The following is a 9,778-nucleotide window of genomic DNA, read 5'->3' as shown; positions in this document are numbered from 1 at the left end:
CACCCACCTCACAGGGTGTCTGTTGTGGGGAGGGGAAGGGAAAGGAGTTTGTACGCCGCTCTGAGACTCTGAGTGAAGGGCGGGGTATAAATCCAATCTCTTCTTCTTCTTCTTCTTCTTCAAAAAAAAAAAAAAGCATCGGACTGAGTACTGATCCCTGCGGTACCCACTGCTTACCACCCTCCACTGAGAAAATTGCCCATTTATACTCACTCTCTGTTTCCTAGTAATCAGCCAGTTTTTGATCCACAAAAGGACTTGTCCTTTTATCCCGTGACTATTGAGCTTACTTAGGAGCCTTTGATGAGGAACTTTATCAAAAACTTTCTGGAAGTCAAGGTAAACAACATCTATTGGGTCCCCCTGGTCCACATGTTTGTTTACTCCCTCAAAGAACACTAACAGGTTAGTGAGACAAGATAATCCCTTACAGAACACATGCTGAGTCTTCCTCAATAGTTTTTGTTCATCTATGCGCCTATTAATTCTTTCCTTAATAATAGTTTCCACCAACTTAATCGGTATCGAAGTCAGACTGACTGACCTGTACTTTCCTGGATCTCCTTTGGAACCCTTTTTAAAGATGGGAGTGATGTTAGTTACCTTCCAGTCCTCAGGAATGGAGGCAGATTTTAATGAAAGATTACATATTTTTGTCAGGAGATCCACAAGTGCCATCCGGGCCTGGTGATTTATCAGTTTTTAAGTTGTCTGGTCGTTTTTTAAAAAATGCAGGCAGGTGCATGCGCATATGCGGTCATGCACATATGCACATATAGGCAGACATTCCAAACCCCCCAGTGACGGAAATGGATCTGCAGATTCAGACTGCCAATCCATTCTGCGTGCGCTCCCCCACATCCAGACATCCGGCCACATGTGATGAATGTGCGGGGGACCAAAAACACCGCTTGTTAACGTGGTGTCTATTTACTCTGTTTCCCACTCGTCGTATGACGAGGTGAGTATGACTGGGGAATGGCTAATGAATGTGGCTGTCTGACTCTGCCTGTTTAATCCATTACAGGAACGCAGCTATATTGGGCCAAACCGTCCGCCTGAATGCAGCCATATTCCTTTACCATACATACTTCTTGAAATTACTTAGTAATATCGAGGAATCTTTATACGGACACCTTTGGGTAGTGAAGGGCGGGATATAAATCCAATCTCTTCTCCTTCTTCTCCTTCTTCTCTCTCCGTCTCTCTGTCTCTGTCTCTCTGTCTCTGTCTCTCTCTGTCTCTCTCTGTCTCTCTCTGTCTCTCTCTGTCTCTCTCTGTCTCTCTCTGTCTCTCTCTGTCTCTCTCTGTCTCTCTCTGTCTCTCTCTGTCTCTCTCTGTCTCTCTCTGTCTCTCTCTGTCTCTCTCTGTCTCTCTCTGTCTCTCTCTGTCTCTCTCTGTCTCTCTCTGTCTCTCTCTGTCTCTCTCTGTCTCTCTCTGTCTCTCTCTGTCTCTCTCTGTCTCTCTCTGTCTCTCTCTGTCTCTCTCTGTCTCTCTCTGTCTCTCTCTGTCTCTCTCTGTCTCTCTCTGTCTCTCTCTGTCTCTCTCTGTCTCTCTCTGTCTCTCTCTGTCTCTCTCTGTCTCTCTCTGTCTCTCTCTGTCTCTCTCTGTCTCTCTCTGTCTCTCTCTGTCTCTCTCTGTCTCTCTCTGTCTCTCTCTGTCTCTCTCTGTCTCTCTCTGTCTCTCTCTGTCTCTCTCTGTCTCTCTCTGTCTCTCTCTGTCTCCCTCTCCATATATGGGTTGCCTGGCCGGGGAGGGGACCTCCTGAGAAGTCCCACAACAGGCAGGGAACGTACCAGCAGTGGGGGCCCTCACTGGCAACATAGTGAAGTTGCAGGCGATGTGTTGACATCACTTCCCACGAACCCGGAAGTGTTGTCAGCACATTGCGAGGGACAGCTCTGGCATTTGGGTTACACTCTGTGTTTAAACTGGGGTCCCCCGGGGAACGTGTTACCATCACTTCCAGGTGCACAGGGAGTGACATCAGCATGTCAGGATGGCTGCCGATGTTCCCTCCTGTTTCCAAGCATTCTCCCCCCACGTACGCACTGGCTGCCCCCAATATAGATATACATGCACACAAAGAAACAGATAGTTACTTGATGTATGCAAATAACTTCTGTATAGAGCAGCATAGTCCACCTCTCTGGCTTTGGTTTTATTTACAGTTAGAGGGCTGAAGTCATCTGTTCAGTGTAAGCAAAAATCTAACCCCCCAAAGTTTGGAAATGTCAGCAATGGATGCAGACAAACTGAACCTTCTCTGCTTTTTGCTTCTTGTTGAAAGAAAGGGCGCAGGAGAGGCTGAAGCATTTCTCTGTGTTTATTTTTTTTAAATTCTGGACTGAAACTTGCCTATAATGATAAACGTTGTGCTGTTTCTAGGGTACTCTTGGTACAGATGGTTCCACGGGCACAAAAGGACCATCGGTAAGTATTTTCTTGATTTATTACATTGATGTCCCATCTTTCTTCCACGGAACTGATCAGACCCAGACCTCCTTAGCTGCAGCACGGTTTCTCCATTGGGTGCCTTCAGATCACATCCTGGGACCAGTAATCATATTCATGGTGGAAAGTGCCATCAAATCACCACGGACTTATGACAACTCCATAGGGTTTTCAAGGCATAAGATGAGCAGTGGTGGTTTACCATTGCCTGCCTCTGCTTCACAACCCTAGACTTCCTTGGTGGCCTCCCATCCAAGTACTAACCAGGGCTGACCCTGCTTAGCTTCTGAGATCTGAGGAGACCGAACTAATCTGGGCCATCCAAGTAGGACTGCCAACCTCCAGGTGACAGAGATCAGGTCACCTGGAGAAAATGGCTGCTTTGGAAGACGGACTCTATGACACCGTACCCCATTGAAGTCCCTCCCCTCCCCTCCCCAAACCGCACCTTCAAAATTTCCCAACTCAGAACTGTCAATCCTATATTCAGGTCAAGGCCTGATCATATCAGACATACAAGTAGTCCTGTCTTCCACTCTGTAGATCGGGTCAACCATATATCTGTTTCGTAGGGATCTCCAGGAACTTCAGGACCACCCGGCTCCCCAGGTCCACCGGGCTCCCACGGACCCCAAGGCAGCACGGGCCCTCCTGGCATTCGAGGACAAATGGTAAGGTGTCTATCGTGCTGGAGAAGGCAGGGATTAGCCACAAACAAGACTGTTTAAGAGCATTATGGAATGATGTTTGCCAGTTTGGTGTAGGGGTTAAGTGTGCAGACTCTAATCTAGGAGAGATGGATTTGATTCCCCACTCTTCTACTTGCAGCTGCTGGATGACCTTGGGCAAGCCGTAGTTCTGTCAGAGCTGTCCTTGAAAGAGCAGTCCTCAAAAGAGAGCTTTCAGCCCCACCTACCTCACAGGGTGTCTGTTGTGGGGAGGGGAAGGGAAAGGAGTTTGTAAGGCACTCTGAGACTCTTGAGTGAAGGGTGGGGTATAAATACAATCTCTCCTCCTCCTCCTCCTCTATCATATGAGGCTGTGTTATACTGAATCAGACCCTTGGTCCATCAAGGTCAGTATTGTCTACTCAGACTGGCAGCAGCTCTCCTTAGTTCCAGACAGAGGTCTTTCGCATCACCTACTGCCTGGTCCTTTCGACTGGAGATGCCAGGGATTGAACCTGGGACCTTCTGCATGCCGAGCAGAGGCTCTCCCACTGAGCCATGGCTGCTCCCCATTCTTACTCTAGGGGACCTCACAGAATAACAGAGGCACATTTACGAAATACGCAAGAGCTTTAATTTGCAACTAAAAAACTTATGTACATCATAAATATACTGACATGGTGGTGCCTTGGCTGGAACGTTTTCCGTTGCTACTCAGCTGCGGGATTAGTTTATGCCCTGCAGATATTGGATGTAAGTCCCAGAAACCATTGCATTAAGAGAAATCGGGTGGAGGGCAGTGGAGGAGAGTAGGACAATGGAGGACATTAGAGGAGAGTAGGACAAGAGGAGAGTAGGACAATGGAGGACATTAGAGGAGAGTGGGCCAATGGAGGACATTAGAGGAGAGTAGGACAATGGAAGACATTAGAGGAGAGTAGGGCAATGGAGGACATTAGAGGAGAGTAGGACAAGAGGAGAGTAGGACAATGGAGGACATTAGAGGAGAGTAGGACAATGGAGGACATTAGAGGAGAGTAGGACAATAGGAGAGATTAGAGGTGAGTAAGACAATGGAGGATAGAGGAGAGTAGGACAATGGAGGACATTAGAGGAGAGTAGGACAATGGAAGACATTAGAGGAGAGTAGGACAAGAGGAGAGTAGGACAATAGAGGACATTAGAGGAGAGTAGGACAATGGAAGCCCTTAGAGGAGAGTAGGACAAGAGGAGAGTAGGACAATGGAGGACATTAGAGGAGAGTAGGACAATGGAAGACATTAGAGGAGAGTAGGACAATGGAGGACATTAGAGGAGAGTAGGACAATGGAAGCCCTTAGAGGAGAGTAGGACAAGAGGAGAGTAGGACAATGGAGGACATTAGAGGAGAGTAGGACAATGGAAGCCCTTAGAGGAGAGTAGGACAAGAGGAGAGTAGGACAATGGAGGACATTAGAGGAGAGTAGGACAATGGAGGACATTAGAGGAGAGTAGGACAAGAGGAGAGTAGGACAATGGAGGACATTAGAGGAGAGTAGGACAAGAGGAGAGTAGGACAATGGAGGACATTAGAGGAGAGTAGGCCAATGGAGGAAAATGGAGGAGAGGAGGACCATGAAGGACAGTTGAGGAAAGGAAGACAATGGATGACAGTGCGGATAGCTGTTTTAACGGATAATATTTGCTCTCAGGGAGACCCTGGAGTTCCTGGTTTCAAAGGAGAAGCGGGCCCCAAAGGAGAACCTGTAAGTGTTAAAATATGTGACCAATAATATTTCTTTTCTTCTTTTAAAAAGCGATGTTTCCTTCGACACGTGCTCGTTTCAATGTGTGTGCTTCCTTTGACTTTTTAATTTCTTTAGTAAAACAAATGCAAGCCACGCAATTTGCAGTTTTTAGCAATTACTGTTAAAAGTCGCTGTTTGGCATCTTGAAGGAGTCTGCACTGCTGGGAAAGGATGGTTTCTAGACCAAAACATAAAGCCTCTCTGGGAGTCTCTGCAGAAATAGAGTTGCTAGCACGGGGGTCCCCAGCATGGTACCCTTGGGTGCCCCGGCACCCGTTGACACCGTTCCTGGTGCCCACCAAGTGGGGCCAGGTGGGGCTTTTGCCCAGCAAGGCTTCTGATTGGCCTTTGGAGATTTGATTGCCTGTATGGATTTTTAAAAATATTGCTTTGGCAGCAGCTGCCACCACAGCACAAGGATGTTCACTGTGTGACAGAAGGTAAGCTGCGGCAGCCATTTTGTGGCTGGCTCTGCTAGGGTTGCCAGGTCCTTACCACGTTCCAGCAGGGGGCTCCAGTCTTCTTCTTGGAGTCTTCCGGCACATGTGTGAAGTGCATGTGACGCGATGACATCACTCAGAAGTGACATCATCGCACAGGGCACATTGTACGGGGGATGCTCTAAGATTTGAGGAAAACCGATTGTTACCATAGAGTTTCCCCCCAAAATGCTAGAGTGTCCCCGCGTGACTTGCCCTGTGCAATGACATCACCTCTGGCTCAAAAAGGTTGGGAACCCCTGTGCTAGTGTAATGTCCGACCCAAATTGAAAGGCAGGAGGGTGCTGACTTACACTTCCCCCATAATGTTAAAAAATAGTAGGATGTTTTTCAAACTAAGTAAAAACATTTCATTCATTATTATCATTTGTAGTTTCATTGCATCGTTCCTCTTGCATTTCACTTTCCTTTCAGGGTTATGGAAGGTCTTGAACATAGAAAAAAAGAACTGATATTTGTGGGACAAATTACCAAATGAAAAATATTTGAACTCAAGACTAGGACTGCATTCCTGTGCTTCCCAATAGAACAGAAGGTCTCGTGGAGGTCACCTTCTAAATCAGCATCTGTAGAGCTGGGCTGAGCCTTCCTTAATCTTGCTCATGGATATCTTTAATACATGCATGGCAACCCTGTGTCGCTTGTAGATATGACGGTGCTTACCACCAACAAATCTATCATGTTCTCCCATTAGTATTGTTACTTAGTTACTTCATTTATCACCTACCTTTCTCATTGAGACTCAAGGTGAATGACAAAAACTATTCCGTAAAGTCCAGTATAATTCATAGAATGAACAATGGAATAAAACTGGAAGACACCATTAGAGAAGAGGAATTTGAAAAACAAACCACAGTATAATACCCCTTGAGGGGGCCACATTTGGTGTATGTGGAGCCCCACAAATGGTTGAATAACGTCCCCTGAGGACTCTTGGGGTCAAGAAAACAGCACGGGGTGGGAAGGCAGGAGCCCCCTCCACTAGTGGAACAATGGTCCCAGTTTGAATTTGGCTCTGCTGGGGAAGTAAGTTTCAAAAGAGACTCGAAGGGCTCCACCGACCTGGCTTGTGGCCAAACGTATTGTGTATCAAAAGGGGCCATGCCCAAAGCCAGTTCAAGTCCAACATCCTATCCTCACTGACTCTCACTTGCATCTTGGTGCTATGGGTCAGTGCCTAACTAGCAACCCATAAACCGGTTGGAGCTGTTCTGTAGGGAACCGATCGTGTGGAAAAACTGAAGCAATGACTCCCCCTTCTTTACAGATGTCTTCTGTTAATTTGATACACAAGGCACTGAGTTTCAAAAACACAGTCGAAACTGTTAGTTTAGTTTGTATATACAGGAACATCTGATTTGTCAGAAGGGAAATATATGCAGTACCAGACAAGTGAATAATTACAGCAAAACTATTTGGCCAGCGCTCCAGATGGACAGACTCTGTGCCAGCAAACAAACAAGGATAAAGAATGGTTGTGGGATGATGTCCATTCAGATCTTGCTGCTTCATGAAACCTTATCTAGTGATGAACCCAGAAAAAGGTGCAAGCTGCATTCTAAAGCATAACTAGAGAGCCAGTTTGGTGTAGCGGTTAAGTGCGCGGACACTAATCTGGGAGAACCGGGTTTGATTCCCCACTCCTCCACTTGCACCTGGCTGGATGACCTTGGGCAAGCCATAGCTCTGATAAGAGCTGTCCTTGAAAAAGAGCAGTTTCTGTCAAGAGCTCTCTCAGCCCCACCTACCTCACAGGGTGTCTGTTGTGGGGAGAGGAAGGGAAAGGAGTTTGTAAGCCGCTCTGAGACACCTTTGGGTAGTGAAGGGCGGGGTATAAATCCAATCTCTTCTTCTTCTTCTCTTCTCTAAACAGTCGTTGCTCCTTCTGGTTTCCATCTTGTGAACTACGATGTGACTGAATCATGGGCATTTGCATTTATGTGATATTTATGTTATATTTTTTTTCCTCTAGGGTCCACATGGCCCTCAGGGTCCAATTGGACCTGTGGGTGAAGAAGGGAAAAGAGGTCCCCGTGGAGATCCAGGAGCGGTTGGTCCTCTGGGACCGGTGGGAGAAAGGGTAAGAGGTCACTGGAAAAGCCAAAATCTTACAAATGGGGCTTTCGCTGGAATGATTCAAGATGTCTGGCTGCCTGAAGCAGGAAATCCAAAGGGGTCATTCCAACATACACACAAAATTCTGGTGTGGTTGTTACTGACAATAAAAATTAAATTATTTACTAATTGCTTTAATAACCTCCTCTTTAATGGTTTCCCCCAAATCTGCAGCCCCTGATGGGTTAGCTCCAGTTCCCTAATGTTAGGAATGGTTTGGAGCCATCCTTGGTAAAGTTAGAGGGCTATCGACAACCAAAGCAAAATTTCTGTGAAGACTGAAACAGGAAACCGACGCTATCTCTTGTGAAAGCACATGTGACTAACTGTGATTGTATAGTCCATTCAATGGGTGGAGTTAGGGGTTAGAACTCTCCGGTTTCTCAGCAGGCCCCATATGGATAGGATAAGCCAAAGAACAGTGCCGTTTTCTTTGAATTGTATTTTATTAAAATGGCCAAAGATACCCTGTTTTGTTTTTAAATTGGGGAAGAAGTTTGAAAAATTATGTTCCCCCCCCCCTTGATTATTCCAACATATATAGCTAATTTGTCAATGTGTCACATTTGCTCAATGGCTCAAGCCGAAATAGGCTTTTGAATCTAGATGTTTCGTTGACATAATGATTCTGTTGAAATCACGTGGTCATGATGAACAGTGGGATTCCATCCTACTTCACTACTAATTTACATCAATGCAGCTTTCATGAGATAGAACTGAAACACACAACATTCTGTCCCACCCGCCTCGATTCCAGATTTGAAATAACAGATTTCTTTTAAAATCACAATTTTGCCATCTTGGATCTGGCCCACTATTCCTGGTGGCTGTGGAAAGTGCCGTCAAATCATGGTAGACTCATGGTGATCCCAGAGGGCTTTCAAGGGAAGAGACATTCAGGGGTGGTTTGCCATCGCCTGCCTCCACGTCACGACCCTGAATTTCCTTGCTGGTCTCCCCCCCAAATACTGACCAGGGCCGACCCTGCTTAGCTTCCAAGATCTGATGAGATCAGGCTAGCATGAGCCATCTAGGTCAGGGTTATTTGTTCCTTTTAGGCAGAGAGCCAATAGCTGAAATATTTGAAGAACCGATGGATATTATGGGTTGGATCCTTTCAGTTTTCCCACAGGCACGAGACAGAGGAGTGGCAGTCTTACCCAGTTTGCCTCCTCACTACTTCCATGTTCTGCAGAACGTTTTGTCCACATGGATCCCATGATCCCTAGCATAACCTCTTGGGAGATCACAGGGATGAAAGTTGGTAGGATCCGACCCCATATCCTTAAGCCAGCCTTACATCCTGTCCTCGAACACACTGACTTGGAATAAGTTTACGGCAAGATCTGGAGAGAAATGTCCTGCCCCTGTAATAGAGGTTTAATTTTTGGAAATGGGCAGTGGAAGTTTTTCAAGACCTGGAGGTCAAGTCAATGACCTGGAGGTCAAGTCAAGTGTGACTCCATACCCTACAAACTGAGAGACAACTCCTATATGTGGGATTCCCATTACCCTGACTCGGGGGCTCCCTGCCCCCAACTCCTGTTGCCAGCTGCCTCTCTGATTGGCAGCAGGATGATTTCTTTTAACGGCAGTATCGCATGCACCGCTACGTCACTTCCAGTGAAATCCTAGAAGTGACATAGGGTAGCTCTAGGAATTGTTAGGAGAACTACCCTACATCACTCCAGTTTTTCCACCAGAAATGATGTAGCAGTGCATGTGATACTGCAGTCCCCCAATGTCCCCGCTCATAATCCTCCCTCCTCCTGACAATCCTACTTCTTCATCCTTTAGGGCCTCCCTGCAAGACATCGTCGTCTAGATTCACCCTGTCCATCACCGCTTGCGGGCATCCATTGAGAGCTTCCACAGCTCTATTAAAGGCGCCTCCAACGTCTGTGTACTAGAAATGGGGAAATGAGCAGTTATCAGCTCCTTGATACATACTGCTGTGCATATGACTATGAACAGAGAATAGTAATTAACTGAGAATCGTAATGATACACGTTTTAAATTTGCGTGCAATTTTGTGCAGATATAAAAAATTATGCTTTGATTCTATAGGGTCCTCCTGGGAATCGGGGCTTTCCAGGTTCTGATGGCTTGCCAGGACCCAAGGTAAGGTGACACAGAGGAGCAAAACGCATGCAGAGATATCTTTTAAGAAAGAGAAAAGGGGGAGATTGACATAAGCGGCCCCAAAGTACTTAATATCTGGAAATCGGTTCAAGAGGAATGCTCCATCGACAGG

The 9,778-nt window shown here is 46.5% G+C and overlaps 1 protein-coding gene across 1 annotated transcript in view; it reads left to right on the top strand.

Moving 5' to 3' along the window:
- LOC107106900 (collagen alpha-2(V) chain-like) overlaps positions 1-9,778 on the top strand; it is a 64,555-nt gene that overhangs the window by 51,636 nt on the left and 3,141 nt on the right. Inside the window, exons 16-20 of the mRNA XM_015407116.1 lie at positions 2,389-2,433; positions 3,027-3,125; positions 4,814-4,867; positions 7,382-7,489; positions 9,592-9,645. Coding sequence (XP_015262602.1) covers positions 2,389-2,433; positions 3,027-3,125; positions 4,814-4,867; positions 7,382-7,489; positions 9,592-9,645 — 360 coding nt within the window. The remainder of the gene's footprint in view (positions 1-2,388; positions 2,434-3,026; positions 3,126-4,813; positions 4,868-7,381; positions 7,490-9,591; positions 9,646-9,778) is intronic.

This window comes from Gekko japonicus, unplaced genomic scaffold, assembly GCF_001447785.1.
Source record: "Gekko japonicus isolate JY-2015 unplaced genomic scaffold, Gekko_japonicus_V1.1 scaffold3234, whole genome shotgun sequence".
Lineage (NCBI taxonomy): Eukaryota > Metazoa > Chordata > Lepidosauria > Squamata > Gekkonidae > Gekko > Gekko japonicus.
Note: the sequence above shows the minus strand (reverse complement) of the source record. Positions and strands in the feature narration are given on the sequence as shown.